The 27,622-nt window shown below is 48.4% G+C and overlaps 1 protein-coding gene across 1 annotated transcript in view; it reads right to left on the bottom strand.

Moving 5' to 3' along the window:
- Nucleotides 1-27,622, bottom strand: part of ca12 (carbonic anhydrase 12) — a 50,575-nt gene that overhangs the window by 9,875 nt on the left and 13,078 nt on the right. The window contains exons 5-8 of the mRNA XM_033014764.1: nt 19,924-20,019; nt 19,633-19,696; nt 15,373-15,530; nt 10,889-11,012 (exon numbers count right to left, since the gene is read on the bottom strand). Coding sequence (XP_032870655.1) covers nt 10,889-11,012; nt 15,373-15,530; nt 19,633-19,696; nt 19,924-20,019 — 442 coding nt within the window. The remainder of the gene's footprint in view (nt 1-10,888; nt 11,013-15,372; nt 15,531-19,632; nt 19,697-19,923; nt 20,020-27,622) is intronic.

Raw genomic sequence — 27,622 nt, 5'->3', positions numbered from 1 at the left:
ATTACCCTCCGGCTTCTCCCATTCAGCCACTGCTGAATCCATCTTGCTATTCCTGCATTTATACCCAACAGTTTAACCTTCTTAACCAACCTTCCATGAGGAACCTTGTCAAAGGCCTTACTAAAGTCCATATAGACAACATCCACTGCTTTACCCTCGTCAATTTCCCTAGTAACCTCTTCAAAAAATTCAAGAAGATTAGTCAAACATGACCTTCCAGGCACAAATCCATGTTGACTGTTCCTAATCAGACCCTGTTTATCCAGATGCTTATATACATTATCTCTAAGTATCTTTTCCATTAATTTGCCCACCACTGAAGTCAAACTAACAGGTCTATAATTGCTAGGTTTACTCTTAGAACCCTTTTTAAACAATGGAACAACATGCGCAGTACGCCAATCCTCGGGGACTATTCCCGTTTCTAATTACATTTGAAATATTTCTGTCATAGCCCCGGCTATTTCTACACTAACTTCCTTCAATGTCCTAGGGAATATCCTGTCAGGACCTGGAGACTTATCCACTTTTATATTTTTCAAAAGTGTCAGTACTTCTTTTACTTTGAAACTCATAGTATCCATAACTACTCTACTCGTTTCCCTTACCTCACATAATTCAATATCCTTCTCCTTGGTGAATACCGAAGAAAAGAAATTGTTCAATATCTCCCCCATCTCTTTTGGCTCTGCAGATAGCTGCCCACTCTGTTCCTCCAATGGACCAATTTTATCCCTCGTTATCCTTTTGCTATTAATATAGCTGTAGAAACCCTTTGGATTTACTTTCACCTTACTTGCCAAAGCAACCTCATATCTTCTTTTAGCTTTTCTAATTTCTTTCTTAAGATTCTTTTTACATTCCTTATACTCCACAAGCACCTCATTTACTTCATGCTGCCTATAATTATTGTAGATCTCCCTCTTTTTCCGAACAAGATGTCCAATTTCCCTTGAAAACCAGGGCTCTTTCCAATTTTTACTGTTTCCTTTCAACCGAACAGGAACATAAAGATTCTGTACTCTTAAAATTTCCCCTTTAAATGTCCACCATTTCTCTTCTACATCTTTCCCATAAAACAAAATGTCCCAGTCCACTCCTTTTAAATCATCTCGCATCTCATCAAAGTTAGCCTTTCTCCAATCAAAAATCTCAACCCTAGGTCCAGTTCTGACCTTCTCCATAATTATATTGAAACTAATGGTATTGTGATCACTGGACCCGAACTGTTCCCCAACGCATACCTCCGCCACCTGTCCCGTCTCATTTCCTAACAGGAGGTCCAGCACTGCCCCTCCTCTAGTAGGTACCTCTATGTATTGCTGCAAAAAACTATCCTGCACACATTTTACAAACTCCAAACCATCCAGCCCATTTACAGAATGTGTTTCCCAGTCTATGTGTGGAAAGTTGAATTCTCCCACAATCACTACCTTGTGCTTACTACTAATATCTGCTATCTCCTTACATATTTGCTCTTCCAATTCTCGTTCCCCATTTGGCGGTCTATAATACACCCCTATAAGTGTTGCTACACCTTTCCCACTTCTCAGTTCCACCCAAATAGCCTCCCTAGAGGCTATTTTGCAATGTTTGGCAAATGAAATTCCTCGTATGTTGCAAAACATCCTTGGCTAATAAAGTATTATTATGATTTTCCCATCTCCACCCCTTTTCGCAGAGACCGTTCCCTCCGCAACTTCCTGGTTAACTCATCCCTTCCCACCCAAACCACCCCCTCCCCAGGTACCTTCCCCTGCAACCGCAGAAGATGCAACACCTGTCGCTATAGCTCCTCCCTCGACTCTGTCCAGGGACACCGACAGTCCTTTCAGGCTAGGCAGAGGTTCACTTGCACCTCCTCCAACCTCATCTACTGTATCCATTGTTCAAGATGTGGACACTTATACATCGGCGAGACCAAACGCAGACTGGGCGATCGTTTCGCGAACACCTTCGCTCAGCCCGCGTGAACCAACCTGATCTCCCGGTTGCTGGACACTTTAATTCTCCTTCCCATTCCTACACAGACCTTTCTGTCCTCGGTCTCCTCCATTGTCAGAATGAGGTTAAACGCAAAGTGGAGGAACAGCATCTCATATTTCACTTGGTCAGCTTACAGCCCAGTGGTATGAATATTGATTTCTCTCACTTCAGGTAGCCCCGGCATTCCCTCTCTCCCTCTATCCCTCCCCCACCCAAGTCGCACCAGCTTCTCATTTTCACCCAACAAACAGCTAACAATGTTTACCTTTATCATTGTTACATTCTTGTATATATTTCATTCATTGTTCTTTATCTCTATATATCATCATCTATATCTCTCGTTTCCCTTATCCATAACTAGTCTGAAGAAGGGTCTCAACCCGAAACGTCACCCATTCCTTCTCTCCAGAGATGCTGCCAGTCCCTGTTGAGGTACCCCAGCTTTTTGTGCCTATTTTCAGTTTAAACCAGCATCTGCAGCTCCTTCCTACACATGCAGGTTTGTACGTTAATTGGCTTTGGTTAAATTGTCCCTCGTGCGTGTAGGATAGTGCTAGTGTGTGGGGATCGCTGGTCAGCATGGTCTCGATGGGATGAAGGGCCTGTTTGCGTGCTGTATCTTTAAACTAAACTAAAGTAAACTAAAGCTATGGAAGAGGTTAGGAATGCACCACAAGTTAAAGCCCTAAATAGGGACAAAGCCAATCCTGCCGTCATTAGACAGGAATTTTCTCAAGGTTGACTGGAAGAGGCTGTTAGCAGTTGAAAGGGTGTCTGGCAAATGGGAAGTTTTATTAAAGAGAGGTAGGGAGAGTTCAGGGCCAATATGTTCCCGTGAAACACATGGCTGACGGGATCAGGGAAGGCTGGTTCATTTGGCTGGCATGGATGAGTTGGGCCTTTTCTGTGCTAGGCCTGTTCTACATCAGGCCTAGAGACACCTGTCATAGTGAGGCAGACAAAATGTGCAGGAAGGAGCTGTTTACATTGAAGATAGACACAAAGTGCCGGAGTAACTCAGCGGGTCAGGCAGCATCTCTGGAGTAAAGACCCTTCTTCACACTGAAAGTCAGGCCGTTATCTCACAGAGGCTCTCAGTCTGAAGAAGGGTCTCGACCCGAAACATCATCCAGTTATGCTGCCTGAGATATATATAATACTAGACTAAGTACACGGGAGGGCTGGTCCCCAACACAATATTCCACCTCTCCACCAATTCCAATTTTGCTGGCCAGTGAGGGGGCGCTTTCTGGAACGCTAGCATGGTGTTGTGGGCTGAAAGGCCAGGTTTCCAGAGGGCTAGTATGCACATTGTGGGCCGAATGGATTCTTGGGCTGGCCGCTCAGTCACTGAGACCATTCACACACTCACTCACACTCACTCACTCACACACACACACACGCACACATGCACACACATTCCCACACATACACACACACACACACACACACTCACACACATACACTCACAAACACACACACACACACACACACACACATACACACACATTCCCACACATACACACACACACACACACACACACACATACACACACACACACATACACTCACAAACACACACACTCACACACATACATACACACATACACACTAACACGCATACACTCACACACACATACACTCACAAACACACACACATGCATACACTCACAAACACATACACACACATACACACTCACACACACACACACCATATATATGGCAGTAAACTTTCTTGAATAAATCACATGGCTGAGCGCGGCTTCTCCACTTTGGGGCTTCCGCAGTCAGCGGCACTTCCGCAATCAGCGAGACCTCTGCACTTACCGGAAATTACGCAAACAGCACGACCTGTCCACTACACGGAATGAGTCGGACATAATAAAGCATTTATTCCTTCCAAACACAGCATTGCAGTTTCAAGCACAGGCAGGGCAGCAGGCCAAACAACTCATGGCATTGTCATTAAAGGTTAACAAATAATTTATTGCAAGTACATTGCAGACTCACAGTTCAGTTGATTCAGAATGAGAGTTGTGGCCCCTCCCTCGCGATATTGTGGAGTGACTGACTCCAGACATCTGAGGTTTCATAGTCCTGCTCCCCCCCCCCCCCTTCCCCCGGAAGGGGCGTTTCCTTCATCGCAGTGATTGACAGGCGAGTGGATCTCAAGGTTTTTTAAACATTCATAACTTTTTTATATTTCATCGATGGGAAAAATCCTCAGGGCCTGCTCAGCGGAGGAGGACTGTGAGTAAGATGGCCAAAAATCACAGCGATATATGGTAGCGTTTTTTCTAAAATCTATATACAGTACAAACAGGAAGTGGTCAAGATGAGACTTTTAATTATATAGATATACACACACAGATTATATATACGTACATATATCTATATATAATACTCAAACTCTCATCTTGTTTGTTTGGATGTCTGGCTGTAAGATCCTGCAATTACGCCAAAACGATACACGATAGTGCTACAATTTTTGAACCACCTTACTCACAATTGTCTTGTGGTATGTTTTTATCAAGTTTCGTTCACATTGATGTTATATTTTACAAGTTATTCACATTTTAAACTTTACAAAATCCAGTTTGAGAAAGAATGACTTGAACACTGCAGTGGTAGTTGCTGGCAGTTACAGCTATGACGTCACAATGGGATCTCATTTACATAAACTGCCTGTGAACAGTGCTCCACCCGACAATGACCCAGTAACATCATTTGAATTCCTCGCCTTCAAAGCCCTTTCCTCCATGACAGTCATCCTCATTTACCGGCCACATAAACCAAACCCCTCCTTCCTATCTGACTTCACTGAACTCCTCACACTTGCCTCATCCCTCTCCCCACGTCTGCTGCTACTTGGTGACTTAAATATTCACATGGACTCCCCCACCTGCAAGCTTGCATCTGAATTCGCCTTTTTACTGGACAACTTCTCTCTCACTCAGCACGTCACCTTTCCCACCCATGACAAAGGTCACATCCTTGACCTGGTCTGCTCCACAAATCAACCGGTACTCGACCTCCATCCTTGCCTCTTCCCCCTCTCTGATCATAAGCTTATACGGTTCACCATCCCTTCTCCGACACCTCGCCCCCGCTTCCTCCGAGAAATCACCTTCCGTAATCTAAAATCCATTGATTCCAACCAACTCCGCCACTTCAATCTGGACTTCCACTGTTATGCTGATGACACCCAGATTTACCTTGGCACCAAATCCCCCCACAACCTCCCCCTCTCCCATATCAACTCCTGTTTGTCAGCTATAAAAACCTGGATGCAACATAATTTCCTCAAACTCAACAGCGATAAGACAGAATTCCTCCTCATAGGCTCCAAAGCCACACTCAGCAAAATCAATAACCCCACTCTCACCATCGACGGCACCACTGTCTCCCCATCTCCCCAGGCCCGCAACCTTGGCGTGATCTTTGATTCCACCCTCTCCCTTGAGCCTCACATCCGCCATGTCATTAAAACCTCCTTCTTTCATCTCCGCAACATCGCCAAACTCAGACCCTCTCTCACACCGCCCGCTGCTGAAAGACTCATTCATGCCTTCATCTCCTCCCGACTGGACTATTGCAACTCACTTCTCCTTGGCATCAGCTCCACCTACATCAACCGACTCCAACTGGTCCAGAACGCAGCCGCCCGACTCATCACCCATACCAAATCCTGGCATCGCATCACTCCAGTCCTCAAACAACTTCACTGGCTTCCCATCTCCCACCGGATCACCTACAAAATCCTGGTCCTCACCTACAAAGCCCTCCACCATCTGGCCCCCCCACATCTCATTGACCTCCTCTCCCCCTACCAACCCTCACGGTCCCTCAGATCCACATCAGCCGGTCTCCTCTCCATCCACAAGTCCAACCTCCGCAGTTTTGGGGACAGAGCCTTCTCCAGGGCAGCTCCCAGGCGCTGGAACTCCCTCCCCCAACTGATCCGCAATTCCGTGTCCCTCACCATCTTCCAGTCCCGCCTCAAGACCCATCTCTTCACCTCTGCCTATCCTTAGCCCCACGTCCCCCTCCCTTTTCATCTGTGCATTAATTGCCTCATACTGTGTTTTGTATTGAATTCTGTCTTTACTTTGTGTACTAGTCATGTCTCTACTATTTATTTCATTCCCCTTACATGTTTTTCCTCTACATGCTCAATTTTTGTAAGGTGTCCTTGAGACTCTTGAAAGGCGCCCATAAATAAAATGTATTATTATTATTATTATTATCATTATGTGATCTCATTTACATAAACTGCCCATCTACAGTGTTCCACCCAGTGCAATGAGAGATTTGCTACATTGCTGTAAGGAGAGAGAGGGAATGGGAGAGGGGAGGAGAAATGTCATTTAAACATTGTGTTTAGTGGGGGAATGCGACAGGGGAGAGGTGAGGGAAGGAATGACTGAGGGTAGGAAAAAGGAGAGGGAGGGAGAGGTGAGGGATGGAGTGGAGGAGAGGGGAGAGAAGTGGGGGGTGAAGAGGAGGGGACGGGAGTGTAAGAGCCGCGCCTGCGCAGTTAGGTGAGTGGTGGAATATTGCGTTGGCTGAACGGGTCCCAACGGGTCCCCCTTGGTCTAGTATATACACAAAAAAATACACACACAAATATATATATATGTGTGAGTGTGTGTGTATGTGAATAGGAAGGAACTGCAGATACACAAAGAAACTGGAGAAACTCAGCGGGTGCAGCAGCATCTATGGAGCGAAGGAAATAGGCAACGTTTCGGGCCGAAACCCTTCTTCAGACTGATCGGGGGGGTGGGGCGGGGAGAAGAAAGGAAGAAGGATTTCCCAGCATCTGCAGTTCCTTCTTAACACTTTGTATACTTCACTGCAAAATCTCTTCAAGGTATGCCTACCTTGAAGAAGTTCTCCTCCTCTCTCCGGAGACAGTTTCACAACTTTCTCTCTAACTGCCCCCTCTCTGTGATCCCCCCCTGCCCCTCCTTTTTCCTTTCTTCTCCCCGCCCCCCCCCACCCCCGATCAGTCTGAAGAAGGGTTTTGGCCCGAAACGGTGCCTATTTCCTTCGCTCCATAGATGCTGCTGCACCCACTGAGTTTCTCCAGCTTTTTTGTGTACCTTTGATTTTCCAGCATCTGCAGTTCCTTCTTAAACATTAAGGAACTGCAGATACTGGTTTAAACCGAAGATAGACACAAAAAGCTGGAGCAACACAGCGGGACAGTCAGCATCTCTGGGGAGAAGGAATGGGTGACGTTTCGGGTCGAGACCCTTCTTCAGTCTGAAGAAGGGTCTTGTCCCGAAACGTCACCCGTTCCTTCTCACCAGCTATATATATATATATCTATATTATTAAATCTCTGTTCTTGACCGCTTTTGGCCTTCTGTGCTGCGATTTCCGCGAGAACGCCGCCACCTACGGTCGTCATTTTTGGCCACCTCGCTCAGAGCCCCCCTCCGCCGCATGTGTGCCGAGGATCTTTCCCGTCGATGTAAAATGACAGAGATATTAATGTTTTTACAAAATTCCCCATTCTCTCTGCTGCCCCTGCTGGAGGGAGGGGGAGGGACTATAAAACCAGGAAGTGGTGTGCCTCAATCAGTCTCTGCAAGTGGTGTGCCTCAATCAGAGCTCTGAATGACACTGAACAAATGTCTCCACAGCTGTGAGTACCCATAATGTGGTTTGAAAATGAAAATGTGGTTAGTTTGAGGAAAAAAGCACTGCCTGCAAATGGTTGGGTTGAAGTAAAAAGGCACCCTCTCTCTCTCTCTCTCTCCCCATCTCTCTCTCTTCCTATCCCTCTCTCTTTCTCCCCCCCCCGTCTCTCTACCCCTCTCCTCCCTCCTCTCCTCCCTCCTCTCCTCCCCCCCCCTCTCCTCTCCTCTCCCCCTCTCCTCTCCTCTCCCCCTTCCTCTCCTCTCCCCCCCCTCTCTCTCTCTCTCCCCTCTTCTCCCCTCCATCCCCTCCCTCACCATCCCTCCCCTAAACCCCCCTCCCCTCCACACACCCCTACCCCCTTCCCTCCACCCTCCCTGCACCCCACCTCTCCCCCTCACCTCCCTCTCAGCACACCCTCTCTCCCCCCCTCTCCTCCCCCTCTCTCCTCCCCTCTTTTTCTCCCTCTCCTCCCCTCCATCCCCTCCCCCACCATCCCTCCCCTAAACCCCCTCCTCTCCACACACCCCTACCCCCTTCCCTCCCCCTCCCTGCTCCCCACCTCTCCCCCTCCCCTCACCTCACCCCCCTCTCAGCACACCCTCTCCCCCCCTCTCTCCTCCCCCTCTCTCCTCCCCCCCTCCATCCCCTCCCCCACCCTCCTCCCCTAAACCCCCTCCCCTCTACACCCCCTACCCTCTTCCCTCCACCCTCCCCTCCCTGCTCCCCACCTCTCCCCCTCACCTCCCTCTCAGCACCCCCTCTCTCTCCCCCTCACTCTCACCCTCTCTCTCTCCTCCCCTCCTCCCCTACCTTTCCCCCCTCACCCACCCTCCCTCTTCTCCTCCTCTCCACCCCCCATCCCTCTTACCCCTCTCTGTGTCTCTGTCTCTCTCTGTCTCTGCCCCTTCTCTCTCTGCCCTCATTCTCTAACCCCGCCCCCCCCCCCCCTCCCTCTCTAGATGTGACTGCAAGTTGGGGGCTATGCATCAGTAGATAGGGTGGTTATGGGGTAAAAGGAGCAAATTAATAATATTAATATAATATCAAGGGGGGTAATTAGCGTGAGTGCGGGGGGGGGGGATAGTTAGTGTGTGTGACGCTGCATGCCGCCTCCCCCCCCCACAACTGCACGTTGGGGGAACATACCCAACGGGTCTGCACTTGGTCTAGTATATATACACGCACACACATACAAATAAAAACAAACAAGCTAGAGTCGTGCAGAAATAGTTACAAAGGGACATGAGGCACCCTTAGAAGATAAGGTAAAGGAAAATTCTAAAAGATACTGTGTATTCTAAGAGCAAAGAGCTAACTCGGTCCCATTAAGGGCCAGTGTTGCTGCCTGTGTGTGGAGTCGGGGAGATGGCTGAGGTCTTGAATGAAAACCTCAGCTGTTTTTACCGGGGAATTCAGAGAACAGACTTGTGTTGTCCTGAAATATATCAGCATGATAGCCATCACGGACTCAATGGGCCGAATGGCCTCATTCAATATAATTTAGGATACAATGGGTTTTGGGCAAACTCCATTCTATACATATTCATTAGATCATAAGATCACAAGATCATAAGTGACAGTAGAATTAGGCCATTCAGCCCTATCAGGTCTCCTCTACCATTCAACCATGGCTGATCTACAGTATCTCTCCGTACTAATCCCATTCGCCTGCCTTCTCCCCATTACACATGACGCCCTTACTAATCAAGAATCTATCTCTGCATTAAATATAACAACTGAATTGGCCTCCACAACCTTCTGTGGCAAAGAATTCCTCAGATTCACCACCCTCTGATTAAATAAATTCCTCCTCAACTCCTTCCTAAAAGAACGTCCTTTAATTCTGAAGGATATGACCTCTAGTCCTAGACTCTCCCACCAGTGGAAACATCCTCTCCACATCCACTCTGTCCAGGCCCATTCATTAAGTTGCATTGAGAAATTACATCATTTCTCAATGGCAGGTGCAATTACTGGGAAACTAATTACCAGAACCCTCACCAACGCCTTGCAGCAACGACGCTGGCTTTACAAGAAATGTTTCATTCCATTCTATGTTTTCCCTGAACGTCCTGTCCCACTGCTTTGAGCGCCGGTATCCCATGTCTGTGGGCGGCGGAAGTTTCGATGGTTATTGGTGATGGCACGCCCTGTCCTCGTTACTCCGAACATCTGCATCACTGTCTGAGGCGGGACCTGGAGTAGTGAGATCTGGGAGAAACTTCTCTAGTCCGACAGATTGCCCGTGGCACCCTTGGCCAAGGCCCATGCAAATAGCTCTTTAGTTTAGAGATACAGCGCGGAAACAGGCACTTTAGCCCACCGGGTCCGCGCCAACCAGTGATCCCCGCACACTAACACTATCCTACACACACTAGGGACAATTTACACTTATACCAAGCCAATTGACCTACAAACCTGTACGTCTTTGGAGTGTGGGAGAAAACTGCAGATCTCGGAGAAAACCCACGTGGTCACGGGGAGAACGTACAAACTCCGTACAGACAGCACCCGTAGTCGGGATCGATCCCGGATCCCCGGCGCTGTGAGGCAGTAACTCTACCGCTGTGCCATCGTGTCACCTCTGTTGCATTGCGTAACTCTGTTACACGAAGATGGTTCTCCTTGACGTAACTCCCACCCACACCACCTTCAACACAGCCCTGACTCCCCCCCTGATCACCAACGACTGTATCATGATATCCAACCTATTGTACCCAGTACCATTCCCCAATGAAGGCAAACACCTTCACCACCCTGAACACCCGAACCACCGCTTGCAAGGAACTGTATATCTAAGATCATAAGATCATGTTATTGGAGCAGAATTAGGCCATTCAGCCCCATCAAGTCTACTCCGCCATCCAATCATGGCTGATCTATCTCTCCCTCCCAACCCCATTCTCCTGGCTTCTCCCCATAACCCCTGACACCCGTACTAATCAAGAATCTATCCATCTCTGCCTTAAATATATCCACTGACTTTAGCCTCCGCAGCTTCTGTGGTAAGGATTGAACATGGGTCTCTGGCGCTGTAAGGCAGCAACTCTACTGCTGAACCGCTTACTATATCACTTACTGATTTGTAAGGATGTCGAGGGTTATAGGGAGAAGGCAGGAGAATGGGATTGAAAGGGAAAGATGGATGATAGATCAGCCATGGTGGAGTATGCTTGATGGGCCGAATGGCCTAATTCTGCTGCTATGATATGAACTTCTCCACTTTTGCTCCCAACGCCTGAGGCCCTCTCACCTTGGAAGGAAATGAAGACCTCTCTCTCGCCGAGATCCTGGACGTGTCTGTAATTGTCCACCAATGCTGTTTGATTGCCTTCACCCTTGTTGGAGAAGTACAGATCACTCTCGAGCTCCAGAAGCTGCGGCAGATCAAACAGTTGTGGTTACAGGAGATCGTTTGGTCTGGATCGGTTTGGTTTGGTTTATTGTCATATGTATCAAGCCATCCACAGTGTACAGATACATGATAAAAGGGATAGCGTTAGGTACAAGATAACGTTTGAATTGGCTCAATGGAGTTTTCAGGACCAAGGAAAACCGACCGGTAGGTAAAATGCCCGCTAAACTTTATTAAACGTTGTCTGGCTTCTTAAAAGTGTCTCCACCCCTTCTCCTCCTCTTCTCTCCACTTCCCTCTCCTTCTCTCCCCCTCTCTCCCCTTCTCTCCACTCCCCTCCCCCCCGCTGTCTAAAGGACTTACGGTACACTGTGCAGCCGTCTTTTACCTTCCTCTTCATCACGGATGTGAATTTCAGACAGCGCTCCCCCGCTTTCCCTGGCCCCCGCCTTTGCGATGTGTGTGTGTGTGTGTGTGTGTGTGTGTGTGTGTGTGTGTGTGTGTGTGTGTGTGTGTGTGTGTGTGTGTGTGTGTGTGTGTGTGTGTGTGTGTGTGTGTGTGTGTGTGGTCGGTCGATCCAGCTCGAGGTTTTCCAGGCGAGTGCCCTCGAGCTTGAAGGTCGAAGACACTCTTCTGAACTCGCAGATTAGGTCGCCACAGTGGGACAGCCCCTTAACTGTGACAAGTGTGAGATGTTGCACTTCCTTCGGTGTCTTGAAATAGGGAAAGATTCACACAGTAAATGGTCGAGCACTGGAGAGTGTTGCAGAACAGAAAGATCTAGAAGATCCACAAAAGAGTGGGTTTACATATAAGTGTTTGTCGGCACTGGGCCTGTACTCACTGGAGTTTAGAAGAATGAGGGGGGTGGAACCTCATTGAAACTTACAGAATAGTGAAAGGCTTGGATAGAGTGGATGTGGAGAGGATGTTTCCACTAGTGGGAGAGTCAGTAGATCGTAGCCTCAGAATTAAAGAACATTCTTTTAGAAGGAGGTAAGGAGGAATTCCTTTAGTCAGCGGGTGGTGAATCTGTGGAATTCTTTGCCACAGAAGGCTGTGGAGGCCTTGTCAGTGGATATATTGAAGGCAGAGATAGATAGACTCTTGATTAGTACGAGTGTCAGCGGTTATGGGGAGAAGGCAGGAGAATGGGGTTAGGAGGGAGAGATAGATCAGCCATGATTGAATGGCGGAGTAGACTTGATGGGCCGAATGGCCTAACTGCTCCTATCACTTATGATCTTAGGTATATGGTTCCTTAAAAGCGGTGGTTTAGGTGAAGAGGGTGGCGATGGTCTTTGCCACACTTCCCTTCATTGGAAATGCTACTGAGTACAATAGTTTGGACATCATGATACAGTTATTGGAGTCATTGGTCAGACCATATTTTGAGTACTGCGTGCAGTTTCTGTCACCCAGATGTAGACAAGGATGTCAGTAAGTGGAAATGGTGCGGAAAAGATTCACCTGGAGGTCACCTGGACTTTCAGGCTTCAGTTACGAGAGAGGTTGGTCGGATAGGCTGGGACTTTGGAGGCAGAGGGGCGATCTTATTGAGGTGGACTAGATCACGAGGGGCATCGCAAAGTGAACACTCACTGCCTCTTCCCCAGAGTTGGAGGTTCTAAAACTAGAATCCTCTCAGAGAGGTGAAATGTTTCAGAGGGTAAGCGAATGGCATGTTGGCCTTTGTAACAAGAGGAATCAAATATAGGAGCAAAGAGGTCCTTCTGCAGTAGTACAGAGCCCTAGTGAGACCACACCTGGAGTAGTGTGTGCAGTTTTGGTCCCCTAATTTGAGGAAGGACATTCTTGCTATTGAGGGAGTGCAGCGTAGGTTTACAAGTTTAATTCCCGGGGTGGCGGGACTGTCATATGCTGAGGGAATGGAGCAGCTGGGCTTGTACACTCTGGAGTTTAGAAGGATGAGAGGGAATCTCATTGAAACATATAAGATTGTTAAGGGCTTGGACACGCTAGAGGCAGGAAACATGTTCCCGATGTTGGGGGAGTCCAGAACCAGGGGCAACAGTTTAAGAATAAAGAGTAAGCCATTTAGAACGGAGACAAGGAAACACTTTTTCTCACAGAGAGTGGTGAGTCTGTGGAATTCTCTGGGCGGTGGAGGCCAGTTCTCTGGATGCTTTCAAGAGAGAGCTAGATAGGGCTCTTAAAAATAACGGAGTCAGGGGATATGGGTAGAAGGCAGGAACGGGGTACTGATTGGGGATGATTAGCCATGATCACATTGAATGGCGGTGCTGGCTCGAAGGGCCGAATGGCCTACTCCTGCACCTGTTGTCTATTGTCTATTGACTTCAGGGGTAACTTTTTCACTCAGAGGGCAGTCCGTGTCTGGAACAAGCTGTCAGAGGAGGTTATAAAAGTGGATCTAATTATGATTTCAAAAGATTTTTGGACAGATATATGGATAGGAAGGGCTATGGACAAATGCAGGCAAATGGGACTAGCACAGAATACCAACTTGGTCAGCATGGGCAAGGTGGGCCGAAGGGCCTGTTCTCTTGCTGTGTAGGTCTATGATCTCATAATGCGGGATAGTCTGGGAGAGTGTGTCAGAGGCTGATGGGTGACCTTACAGAGGAATACACAATCATGATGGGCAGAGATAAGGTGAATGGCCACAGATTCTAACCCAAAGTAGGAGAGTCTAACCCATTAGAGGGTATAATTTTAAGTTGAAGGGGGAAAGATTTCAAGGGAACGTGAGGGGAAACCTTTTCACACAGAGCTGCCAGAGGAAGTGGTGGAGGGGATACATATAAACATGTGGACATGAATAGGGAAGATTTAGGGGGGTGGGAACGGTGGTGCAGGAGTAGAGTAGCTGCCTCACAGCGCCAGAGACCAGGGTTCGATCCTGACTACGGGTGCTGTCTATACGGAGTTTGCACGTTCTCCCCGTGACCGCGTGGGTTTTCTCCAGGTGCTCCAGCTTCCTCCCACACTCCAAACACATACGGGTTTGTAGGTTAATTGGCTTTGGTAAAATTCTAGAGATTGTCCCTAGTGTGTGCAGGATAGTGCTGGTGTACGGGTGATCGATGGTCGGCAGGGACTCGTCGGGCCGAAGGGCCTGTTTCCACACTGTCTCTCTACAGACGAAAGATGTGTCCAAACGCGGGTAATGAGACCTAGTTCAGGTAGACATGGGATGAAGGGATGAAGGGCCTGTTTCCATGCTGAAAATTCGATTTATGCCCCTGTCCCACTTAGGAAACCTGAACGGAATCCTCTGGAGACTTTGTGCCCCACCCAAGGTTTCCGTGCGGTTCCCGGAGGTTTTTGTCAGTCTCCCACCTGCTTCCACCACCTGCAACCTCCGGCAACCACCTGCAACCTCCGGGAACCGCACGGAAACCTTGGGTGGGGCACAAAGTCTCCAGAGGTTTCCGTTCAGGTTTCCTAAGTGGGACAGGGGCATTTACACACCAGGGATCCTTGTGTCGTCAGGCTGGGCATGTGGGAGGAAGGCGGAGTGTATCACTGAGATATTACTTTTAAACTAATGATGTCAGCACAATTTTCCAGTCTCCCTCTGGTGAACATTTGAGTCCCCACCCAACAGAAGGTCGGGACAGGTAGTAGCTAAGGAATCAGATAGAACATTAGTGTGACAGCACAGATTGTTTCACAGGTCACCATGGCCTCTATGTTGCTGGCAACATCCACAATGATTGCCCACCCCTGCTGAGATTGTGATTAACAGCTGCCTCCTTGAACTGCTGTCATCTGTGTGGAGAATGGGAGGGAGCTCCTGGACTTAGCCCAAGTGGTGAAGGAGTTTTCAGTTTTTTAGTTTAGAGATACAGCGTGGAAACAGGTCCTTTGCCCCCCCCCCCCCCCCCCCCCCCCCGTGTCATAGACTTACATAGATAGAAAATAGGTGCAGGAGGAGGCCATTCGGCCCTTCGAGCCAGCACCGCCATTCATTGTGATCATGGCTGATGTCCCCAATCAATAACCCGTGCCTGCCTTCTCCCCATATCCCTTCACTCCACTAGCCCCTAGAGCTCTATCTAACTCCGTGCCAACCAGCGATCCCCGCACATTAACCTTATCCTACACACACTAGGGACAATATACACTTATACCCAACCCATTAACCTACAAACCTGTACGTCTTTGGAGTGTGGGAGGAAACCGAACATCTCGGAGAAAACCCACGCAGGTCACGTGGAGAACGTACAAACTCCACACAGACAGCACCCGTAGTCAGGATCGAACCCGGGCCTCTGGCGCTGTGAGGCAGCAGCTTTACCGCTGCGCCACCGTGACGCGCAACCTTCGTGGACTCAACCTTTCAGGTTCTGACCCGGGGAAACGCCAGAGGAATGTAGGGCGATGGGTATATTTACCTGTTCACTGGATATCTGCACTGGCTCTCTCAGCACTGTCCACTGCACACTGGGATAACATGGAGGGGTGGTCAGTGATCCGTTGTACCGGAAATACTTGTCCAGTCGGCCTGGCAGGAGGTCGTGTATATCAAATCCCGGGATCACGATCTTTTGACCTGCGAAAGATCAACGTCGACATGTCAGTTTCAGTTTCGTGTATTAGTGGCATAGAGTGATACAGTGTGGAAACAGGCCCTTCGGCCCAACTTGCCCATACTGGCCAACATGTCCCAGCTACACTAGTCCCACCTGCCTGCGTTTGGTCCTATCCGTGTACCTGTCTGACAGTTTCTTAAACGTTGGGTTAGTCCCAGCCTCAACTACCTCCTCTGGCAGCTTGTTCCATACACGTGTCACATGCACGTACACCATTGTCATGTGTACCGAGGTACAGTGAAAAGCTGTACCTCCCGTCTCCCAAACGCTTGTATATACGGGCCTTACGTAAGTAAGACTCCTAACACGATAGGATGGTTTCTATGTGTAGGAAGAAACTGCAGATGCTGGTTTAAACTGAAGATAGACACAAAAAGCTAGAATAGCTCAGCGGGACAGGAAGCATCTCTAGAAAGAAGGAATGGGTGATGTTTCGGGTCGAGACCCTTCTTCAGACTGATAGTTTCTATGATGCACATTGGTACATGTCACTGGGGAATGACAAATTTCCGCCATCTTCTAAAAAAGTAAAGACCTTGATGTGGTTTCTCAGTTCAGTTCAGTTTAGTTTATTGTCACGTGTACCGAGGTACAGTGAAAAGCTTTTGTTGCGTGCTAACCAGTCAGCAGAAAGACAATACATGATTACAATCGAGCCATTTACGGCGTACAGATAAATGATAAGGGAATAACGTTTAGTGCAAGGTAAAGCCAGCAAAGTCCGATCTAAAATAGTCCAAAGGTAAATAGTTGTTCAGGACTGCTCTCTGGTTGTGGTAGGATGGTTCAGTTGCCTGATAACAGCTGGGAAGAAACTGTCCCTGGATATGGAGGTGCGCGTTTTCACACTTCTATACCTTTTGGCTGATGGGAGAGGGGAGAAGGGGTAGTGGCCAGGGTGTGACTCATCCTTGATGGTGCTACTGGCCTTGCCGAGGCAGCGTGAGGTGTAGATGGAGTCAATGGAAGGGAGGTTGGTTTGTGTGATGGTCTGGGCTGCGTCCACAATTCGCTGCAATTTCTTGCGGTCTTGGATGGAGCTGTTCCCAAACCAATCTGTGATGCATCCCGATAAAATGCTTTTTACGGCGCATCTGTAGAAGTTGGTGAGAGTTGTTGGGGACATGCCGAACTTCCTAAACCTTCTCAGGAAGTAGAGGCGTTGATGTCAGGAACAGCTGGCGGTGAGGCAGGAAGTGCTGAGTCCACATCTTGCCGTTACTCAGATGCTGTCTGTATGGAGTTTGTACGTTCTCCCCGTGACCTACGTGGGTTTTCTCCGAGATCTCTAGTTTCCTCCCACATTCCAAAGAGGTAAAGGTTTGAAGGTTAATTGGCTTGGGTAAAGATGTAAATGATCTCTCGTGTGTGTAGGTTAGTGTTCGTGTGCAGGGATCGCTGGACAGCACAGACTCATTGGGCCGATGGGCCTGTTTCCACGCTGTACAGTATCTGTGTTCTCCAGGGATGCTGCCTGACCAGCTGAATGGCTCCAGCATTTTGTGTCTGTCTTAGGCATAAACCAGCATCTATTCATTTTCCTCACTACCAATTGCAGGTAGTACTGCTCTAACGCACAATTTCAGAAGGTGAATTGGATATAATGCAACTTCTATCGGGAACTAGAGACACATTTAAAAGTTACTTAGGAAATTGACAAGCACGAAAAAAGCTGCCTTGGAAACAAACAGTCTAGATTGTTTCCATGTAACCTCCCTGCAGTAATCAGACATCGTTGACTGAAGCTGGCCACTGTAAGTGATGAATGATCACTACTATTGCAACAAGAATCTGTTAAACGTGGAGGCTATACTCTTTTTTTTAGTTTGCAGTAACAAAAATAATGTTAAATAAGACTATATTTGAAAATCCTGTGGGAAAGAATGGAATAAAAAGGAACTGCAGGTGCTGGTTTACACCAAATATAGACACAAAATGCTGGAGTAACTCAGTGAGATGCTGCCTGACGCGCTGAGTTACTACTCCTGCATTTTGTGTCCATCTGCGGGAAAGAAATGTTGTTAGTGTGAGTCCCCTAGTCCCTGTCCCCATTTCAGTTGTACCAGTCCAGTTGTAGTTAATTGTCTTATGTACTGAGGTATCGGGGAAAAGCTTTGTTTGATGTTGTAAAGGGGTCTGTCACACTGCGGCGACCTAATCTGTGAGTTTAGACGAGTTTGCCCTTGACTCAAACCCGCAGCATGGTCGACACAAGGTCCTATGAGGTCCTATGAGGTCACTGGAACTCTCCTTCATGCTCGAGGGAAGTTCCCGCATACTCCCGGCCTCAGCTAGGTCACGGAAAATGTTCAGCATGTTGAAAAGTTTTCCGCGAGTAGAAATTGGTCGGCATGGTTCTTTTGAACTCGTAGTGCAGTGGAGTGGGGTCGCTATGTAGTTACAGGCAGTCGAGGGCAGCCGTAGGCAACCTCCTTCGCTGACCAGGCATTTTAATTGGCTCATTGGAGTTTTCAGGGCCAAGGAAAACTGGCCCGGTAGGTAAAATGCCCGCTAAACTTTATTATACTTCTTAAAAGTGTCTCCACTCCTTCTCTCCCCCCTTCTTCCCCCTTCTCTCTCCCCCTCCCCCTCTGCGCTCTCTAATGGACTTACCGTACACTGTGCAGCCGTCTTTTACTTTCCTCTTCATCGCGGGTGTGAATTTCAGACAGCGCTCCCCCGCTTTCCCTGGCCTCCGCATTTGCGATGTGTGTGTGTGTGTGTGTGTGTGTGTGTGTGTGTGTGTGTGTGTGTGTGTGTGTGTGTGTGTGTGTGTGTGTGTGTGTGTGTGTGTGTGTGTGTGTGTGTGTGTGTGTGTGTGTGTGGTCGGTCGATCCAGCTCGTGGTTTTCCAGGTGAGTGCCCTCGAGCTTGAACGTCAACGACACTCTTCTGAACTCGCGGATCAGGTCGCCGCAGTGGGACAGCCCCTTAACATAGCTTTATATCACATGAGGTCTTTAAGCAACTCAATTATCGTGTTAAGGCAGGGTTGTCTGAGTGGAGGATAGGCACAAAATGCTGGAGTAACTCAGCGTGGCAGACAGCATCTCTGGAGGGAAGGAATGGGTGACGTTATGGGTCTGAAGAAGGGTCTCGACCCGAAACGTCACCCATTTCTTCTCTCCAAGATGCTGCTTGTCCCGCTGAGTTAGTCCAGCATTTTGTGTCTATCTTCAGTATAGACAATTACCGTCATTTCTGTGGATAAACAAGTGGTATTTTATGCAACTTGACAACAGAGATCTATTTTTAAAATCTGGACTTTTTTCTGGAGCTGTAACTCTATTCCGCTGTAACACGACATCCTTCCCTCTGGCCATTTGCCTCTGCACTAGCTGTTGTACTTGTATGTAGCTTGAGCGTTTGTCGTCACTGGGCCTGTACTCGCTGGAGTTTAGAAGAATGAGGGGGGACCCCATTGAAACGTGCAGAATAGTGAAAGGCTTGGATAGAGTGGATGTGGAGAGGATGTTTCCACTAGTGGGAGAGTCTAGGACTAGAGGTCACAGCTTCAGAATTAAAGAACGTTCTTTTAGGAAGGACATGAGGAGAAACTTCTTTAGTCGGTGGTGAATCTGTGTAATTTGCCACTGGAGGCTGTGGAGGTCAAGTCAGTGGATATATTGAAGGCAGAGATAGATAGATTCTTGATTAGTACAGTTGTTGATAGGATGGCTAAGTTGCCTGATAACAGCTGGGAAGAAACTGTCCCTGAATCTGGAGGTGTGCGTATTCAAACTGTTTCTACACTAACAATTTGGATGATAATAGTTAATACTATTAGTAAATCACACCAAATTAGATTGTTGATTAGTGCACGGGTGTCAGAGGTTATGGGGAGAAGGCAGGAGAATGGGGTCAGGGGGGAATAGATGGATCAGCCATGATTGAATGGCAGAATAGACTTGATGGGCCAAATGGCCTGATTCTACTCCTGTCACTTACAATCTCATGATCCTATCATTAAACATCTGCATTTCCTTCCTACAAATCACCTTAGTGGAAAACAAGCATGGATTCACTTTGTGGAGATCAGTTTCCAACCCGGCCCCCTCCTTACCTTTATACTGAATGTCTATCAAATGCTTAAAGATCTGGTCGTAGGCAGGGTTGAAGGGCCCAATCTGAAGCAGAGAAGAGGAGTTAGCTGAGTGGGGCTGCTGCCTCAATGATGGAGTCAGGGTGCAGGGCCACCACATTCAAGTGCAGTTTCATACCATTTCATGCAAGGTGCAGGGCCAACACATTCAAGTGCAGTTTCATACCATTTCATGCAAGGTGCAGGGCCAACACATTCAAGTGCAGTTTCATACCATATGGAAGCGGGGAGGAATGGAAACGGAACAGATACCTCTAGCAGAATCCCTATCACGGCCAGCCCATCCGCCTTGTCCATCGCCATCGATATATTCTCGTATTTCTCAGAGTTGTAGTGAACAATGTGCAACTGTGTGGAGAAGTAACGGTGGAGAGGTGTGTAAGAAGGAACTGCAGATGCTGGTTTAAACCAAAAATAGGCACAAAAAGCTGGAGTAACTCAGCTGGACAGGCAGCATCTCTGGAGAGAAGGAATGGGTGACTTTTCGGGTCTTCAGAAGTCACTGGACGTAAGCTCTGTGTTCGTAATTCACAGGGTTCCATAATATAAGATGAAAGAGTTTGCTGAAGATCGTATTTTCTTAGTCCATTGATGTAAACTCTACCCGAAAGGTCCCACCCATTCCTTCTCTCCAGAGATGCTGCCTGTCTCGTTGAGTTACGCCAGCATTGCCTTCAATACATACAACACATTGCTCTTCAGGTGTTCCACAGACATAGGAGCAGAATGAGGCTATTCGGCCCATCAAGTGGGCAGCACGGTGGCACAGCGGCAGAGTTCCCGCCTTACAACGCCAGAGACCAGGGTTCGATCCTGACCACGGGTGCTGTCTGTACGGAGTTTGTACGTTCTCCCTGTGACCACGTGGGTTTTCTCCAGGTGCTCCGGTTTTCTCCCACACTCCAAAGACGTACAGGTAAAATTGTAAATTGTCCCTAGTGTGTGTAAGTGTGCGATGATCGCTGGTCAGCATGGACTCGATGGACCGAAGGGCCTGTTTCCACACTGTATCTTCAAACTAAACTAAAAGTCTACTCCACCATTCAATCATGGCTAATCTATCTTTCCCACTCAACCCCATTCTCTTGCCTTCTCCCCATAAAGCCCTCCACCATCTGGCCCCCCCATATCTCACTGACCTCCTCTCCCCCTACCAACCCTCACGGTCCCTCAGATCCACATCAGCCGGTCTCCTCTCCATCCACAAGTCCAACCTCCGCAGTTTTGGGGACAGAGCCTTCTCCAGGGCAGCTCCCAGGCTCTGGAACTCCCTCCCCCAACTGATCCGCAATTCCGTGTCCCTCACCATCTTCCAGTCCCGCCTCAAGACCCATCTCTTCACCTCTGCCTATCCTTAGCCCCACGTCCCCGTCCCTTTTCATCTGTGCATTAATTGCCTCATACTGTGTTTTGTATTGAATTCTGTCTTTAATTTGTGTACTAGTCATGTCTCTACTATTTATTTCATTCCCCTTACATGTTTTTCCTCTACATGCTCAATTTTTGTAAGGTGTCCTTGAGACTCTTGAAAGGCGCCCATAAATAAAATTTATTATTATTATTATTATAAGCCCTGACACCCTTACTAATCAAGAATCTGTCAATCTCTGCCTTAAAAATATCCATTGACACCCTCCACATCCGTCTGTGGCAATAAATTCTACAGATTCACCACCCTCTGACTAAAGAAATTCCTCCTCATCTTTCTCAGCGTACGCTCGTTAATTCTGAGGATATGGCCTCTGGTCCTAGACACTCCACTCCCATTAGTGGAAACATCCTCTCCACATCCAAGCCTTTCATTATTCAGTATGTTTCAATGAGGTTCCCCCTCATCCTTCTAAACTGCAGCGAGTACAGGCCCAGTGTCATCAAACATTCATCATACGTTAACCCACTCGTTCCTGCACAAGATCATTCTCGTAAAACCTCCTCTGGACTCTCTCCAACTCCAGTATATGCTTCCTCAGATATGGGGCTCAAAACTGCTCACAATGTTCCAAATGCGGTCTGACCAGACCCTTCTAAAGCCTCAACATTACATCCTGGTTTACAGTCTAGTCATCTCCGTACAACCAATTCAATTTGCAAGTGAACCTTCTGGGAATGGACCAGCAGTCCCGAGTCTTTCCAACGTACAACATACACAGACCTTGTCCCTGATCACTGAAAGGCCAGCTAGACGCACACCGGACAGTCCACACCTCTACTCCAACCACTGTAACCGGCTGAAGGCAGAGGGAACCGCAGGTGCTAGAATCTTGAGAAAAACAGAAAGTGCTGGAGGAACTCAGCGGGTGAGGCAGCGTCTGTGGAGGGAATGGATGGGCGACATTTCGGGCCGGGACACTTCTTCAGGCTGATTGTAGGGGGTTGGGAAAGCTGGAGAAGTGGGGGGGAAGCAGGGACAACATTGGCAAGTGATAGGTGGATACAGCTGAGGTGCGTTTGATTTGCAGATGGGTGGAGTAAGTGGCAAAGGTGAATAGGAGACAAAGACTTGTCAGATAAGGAGAGAGGAGAAGAGTGAAATGTAGTGCTGGAGGTATGTCGCTGGACTTTGGACACGAGAGCCTGCAGGCAACTTTAGACTGATATTGGGTTAACCCAAACCAGATGAAGGAAATGTCAAAGCTGGCAGATAAGGCGAGAAGAGGGGGAGAGAGGGAGGGATATGGGTGGAAGGGGAAAGGAGGGATGTGAAAGGGGGTGGGATAGGGGGAGCGATCGGTATGCAGGGTAGAGGGTCAATAGGCAATAGACAATGGGTGCAGGAGGAGGCCATTCGGCCCTTCAAGCCAGCACCGTCATTCAATGTGATCATGGCTGATCATCCACAATCCTGCCTTCTCCCCATATCCCCTGACTCCGCTATCTTTAAGAGCCCTATCTAGCTCTCTCTTGAAAGCATCCAGAGAACCGGCCTCCACCGCCCTCTGAGGCAGAGAATTCCACAGTCTCACAACTCTCTGTGTGAAAAAGTGTTTCCACATCTCCGTTCTAAATGGCCCCCGGTTCTGGACTCCCCCAACATCGGGAACATGTTTCCTGCCTCTAGCGTGTCCAAGCCCTTAACAATCTTATATGTTTCAATGAGATGCCCTCTCATCCTTCTAAACACCAGAGTGTACAAGCCCAGCCGCTCCATTCTCTCAGCATATGACAGTCCCACCATCCTGGGAATTAACCTTGTAAACCTACGCTGCACTCCCTCAATAGCAAGAATGTCCTTTCTCAAATTAGGGGACCAAAACTGCACACAATACTCCAGGTGTGGACGCACTAGGACCCTGTACAACTACAGAAGGACCTCTCTGCTCCTATACTCAACTCCTCTTGTTATGAAGGCCAACATGCCATTCGCTTTCTTCACTGCCTGCTGTACCCGCATGCTTACTTTCATTACAGAAGGTTCCTGTGTTAGTCTGAAGAAGGGTCTCGACCCGAAACGTCACCCATTCCTTTTCTCCAGAGATGATGTCTGACCCGCTGAGTTACTCCAGCTTTTTGTGTCTATCTAAACTCAACTAAACTGTTGAAGATGCTGGAAAATCAAAGGTAGACAAAAGTGCTGGAGAAACTCAGCGGGTGCAGCAGCATCTATGGAGCGAAGGAAATAGGCAATGTTTCGTCCTGAAACGTTGCCTATTTCCTTCGCTCCATAGATGCTGCTGCACCCGCTGAGTTTCTCCAGCACTTTCGTCTACCTTAAACTAAACTGTGTTCAGGGGGGAACAGTATTCCTGCATGCTCCTGTCTAATCCCTCTGCAATTTTGTGTATTTCAATGCGATCAAGAGTACTTAATCATCATATGCACTGACAAAGGGAACATTGAAATTCTTGATTACAGGAACGTAACAAACCTGCAATTACAATGCACACAGATAACAGAATATAAACACACATTCAATTAATTGATAACAAACCAAAAGAAAACCCCAGTGCTCCCAAACCCAATTCATAGAAGGTCATAGCTGAGATTACTGTACACCAAACATTGTACGGCCTGTCACAGGTACTGACCTCCCCACCATCGAAGAGATCTCTCGGAGTCCATTAGTGGGGGAGTCCAGAACTAGAGGTCATAGCCTCAGAATTAAAGGACATTCTTTTAGGAAGGGGATGACGAGAAATGTCTTTAGTCAGAGGGTGGTGAATCTGTGGAATTCTTCTTGTCACAGAAGGCTGTGGAGGCCAAGTCGGTGGATATATTTAAGGCAGAGATAGATAGATACTTGATTAGTGTAGGTGTCAGAGGTTTTGGGGAGAAGGCAGAAGAATGGGGTTGAACATAGAAAATAGGTGCAGCAGGAGGCCCTTCGGCCCTTCGAGTGGTGAAGGAGTTTTCTGTTTTTTAGTTTTAGAGATACAGCGCGGAAACAGGCCCTTTGGCCCCCCCGTAACATAGACTTACATAGATAGAAAATAGGTACAGGAGGAGGCCATTCGGCCCTTCGAGCCAGCACCGCCATTCATTGTGATCATGGCAGATCATCCCCTATCAATAACCCGTGCCTGCCTTCTCCCCATATCCCTTGACCCCACTAGCCCCAAAGAGTTCTATATAGCTCTCTCTTAAATCCATCCAGTGACTTGGCCTCCACTGCCCTCTGTGGCAGGGAATTTCACAAATTCACAACTCTCTGGGTGAAATTTTTTTTTCTCATCTCAGTCTTAAATGACCTCCCCTTTATTCTAAGACTGTGGCCCCTGGTTCTGGACTCGCCCAACATCGGGAATATTTTTCCTGCATCTAGCTTGTCCAGTTATAATTTTATGTTTTATATGGGGCAAGGAGACACATCTCCTTGCCCTAAAATCTTGCCCCACACATCCTTTCAACTCCCCGAAAGCAGGAAAATGGGATTAGGAGGCATGATTGAATGGCGTAGATGGGCCTAATTCTACTCCTATAACTTGTGAACTTGTGACCCTCGACACAACACCCCAGATCTGAGGTACACAAAAAAGCTGGAGAAACTCAGCGGGTGCAGCAGCATCTATGGAGCGAAGGAAATAGGCAAATTGCTGCTGCATAGATGCTGCTGCACCCGCTGAGTTTCTCCAGCTTTTTTGTGTACCTTCGATTTTCCAGCATCTGCAGTTCCTTCTTAAACACCCCAGATCTGACCTCCCTCTAGCTCGAGAACTGGAGTAAAATATTCTCAGGCATTCTCAAAAATATTCTGTCTTGTTCACAAACTAATGTGGACTTTGGGTTGTACGGGTTGCTATACAAAGTATTACGTACTTACAGTAGCACAGTCTGGTTACCCAGTATAACTGATAATTTATTAGATTATTGTTTACTGTGTATTTATTTCTGCTTTTGTTGCGCTAATGTTGTGGCAAGTAAGAATGTTACTACTCCTTTCCTGATTCTGAAAGTCCTGTTGCAGTCAAGAGCAGCACGGTGGCACAGCGGTAGAGTTGCTGACGTACAACGCTTACAGCGCCAGCGACCCGGGTTCGATCCCGACTACGGGTGCTGTCCATCTACCCTTTGTACGTTCTCCCCGTGACCTGCTTGGGTTTTCTCCGAGATAGACAACAGACAATAGACAATAGGTGCAGGAGGAGGCCATTCGGCCCTTTGAGCCAGCACTGCCATTCAATGTGATCATGGCTGATTATCCCCAATCAGTACCCCGTTCCTGCCTTCTCCCCATATCCCCTGACTCCGCTATCATTAAGAGCCCTATCTAGCTCTCTCTTGAAAGCATCCAGAGAACCTGCCTCCACCGCCCTCTGAGGCAGAGAATTCCACAGAGATCTTCAGTTTGTTCCCAGACTCCAAAGAAGTACATGTTTGTAGGTTAATTGTAGATGTAAAAATGTCCCTAGTGTGTGTAGGGTAGTGTTAATGTGTGGGAACATTGGTCGGCACGGACTCGGTGGGCCGAAGGGCCTGTTTCCGCACTGTATCTTTAAACTAAACAGAACTAAACTAAACTAAAGGCCGACAATGTGAAGCAGGGTTCTGACCCAAAATGTCTCTTGTCCATTCTCTCCACAGATGCTGCCTGACCTGCTCAAGATTTCAGCATTTATAGGATCTAGTAGGGCCCCAACCTGAAACATTATCTATCCATCATCTCCAGAGATGCTGCCCGGCCCGCTGAGTTACTCCAGCACTATGTACCCTTTTTAAAAAATAAACCAACATCTGCAGTTCCTTGTCTCTGCAGTCTCTCGTGTCTCTGCCATCCTCACTGCTTGTTGAACCGGCACATTAACGTTGAAGATAAGACACAAAATGCTGGAGTAACTCAGCGGGACAGGCAACATCTCTGAAGAGAAGGAGTGGGTGACGTTTCGGGTCGAGACCCTTCTTCAGACTGACAGTCTCTACATCATTGTCTATATCTCTTGTTTCCCTTTCAATAGACAATAGGTGCAGGAGTAGGTCATTCGGCCCTTCGAGCCAGCACCGCCATTCAATGTGATCATCCACAATCAGTACCCCGTTCCTGCCTTCTCCCCATATCCCCTGACTCCGCTATTTTTAAGAGCCCTATCTAGCTCTCTCTTGAGAGCATCCAGAGAACCTGCCTCCACCGCCCTCTGAGGCAGAGAATTCCACAGACTCACAACTCTCTGTGAGAAAAAGTGTTTCCTCGTCTCCGTTCTAAATGGTTTACTCCTTATTCTTAAACTGTGGCCCCTGGTTCTGGACTCCTCCAACATCGGGAACATGTGTCCTCCCTCTAGCGTGTCCAAACCCTTAACAATTTTATATGTTTCAATGAGATATCCTCTCATCCTTCTAAACTCCAGAGCGTACAAGGCCAGCTACTCCATTCTCTCAGCATATGACAGTCCCACCATCCTGGGAATTAACCTTGTAAACCTACGCTGCACTCCCTCAATAGCAAGAATGTCCTTCCTCAAATTAGGGGACCAAAACTGCACACAATACTCCAGGGCTCTGTACAACTGCAGAAGGACCTCTTTGCTCCTATATTCGATTCCTCTTGTTATAAAGGCCAACATGCCATTCGCTTTCTTCACTGCCTGCTGTACCTGCATGCTTACTTTCCCGTGACTTGCAGTCTGAAGAAGGGTCTCGACACGAAATAAGAGTGAGGAGGGACCCGCAAGCAAGGTAGACATAAAAACATAGACAATAGATGCAGGAATAGGCCATTCGGCCCTTCGAGCCAGCACCACCATCCAATATGATCATGGCTGATCATCCAAATTCAGTACCCCATTCCGACTTTTTCCCCATATCCCTAGATTCCGTTAGCCCTCAGAGCTAAATCTAACTCTCTCTTGAATACATGGGATACATTGAGGCCGTCGAGAGTGACCCAGCGAGGGGGCCCTGAGAAGAAGGGGGGGGGGGGCACCTGCGGAAGCAGGAAGTAGGGGAAAATGTTCAGTGTAATTTTTTGTAAACTTTTGTAACTTTTGTCACCACTTTTGTAACTTTTGTCAGCACTTTAGTACTGCCTAGTCTGCTGTATGATTTTACTGGGCTGTGTACAACACTGTACCTAGGTCCATGTGACAATGCAGTATCATTGTATCATTGTCACCTGTGGACCTGGGCTCACATCCATCATCCCAACCCAGGCTGCACATTCCCGCATTGCTTGCAGCGTCAGTACAGTGGGCGGCCTGTAAAATAGGGGTGGTGTTGTGGGGAGGGGTGGTGTTGGGGGGGAGGGGTGGTGTGGGGGTGGAGGGGGGGTGGTGTGGGGGGAGGGGGGGGGGGGGGGGAGGCGGGGGGGGGGGTGGGGGGGGGGGGGGGGGGGGGGGGTGGGGTGGGGGGGGAGGCTGGGGGGTGGGGGGGGGGGGGGGGGTGGGTGGGGGGGAGGGGGGGGGGGGGGGGGGGGTGGGGATGGGGGGGGGGGGTGGTGGGTGGGGGGGAGGGTGGTGTGTGGGGGAGGGGTGGTGGGAGGGGTAGGGGGTGGTGTGGGGGGGGGGGGGAGGTGGGGGGGGGG

This window comes from Amblyraja radiata, chromosome X (assembly GCF_010909765.2).
Source record: "Amblyraja radiata isolate CabotCenter1 chromosome X, sAmbRad1.1.pri, whole genome shotgun sequence".
Lineage (NCBI taxonomy): Eukaryota > Metazoa > Chordata > Chondrichthyes > Rajiformes > Rajidae > Amblyraja > Amblyraja radiata.
Note: the sequence above shows the minus strand (reverse complement) of the source record. Positions and strands in the feature narration are given on the sequence as shown.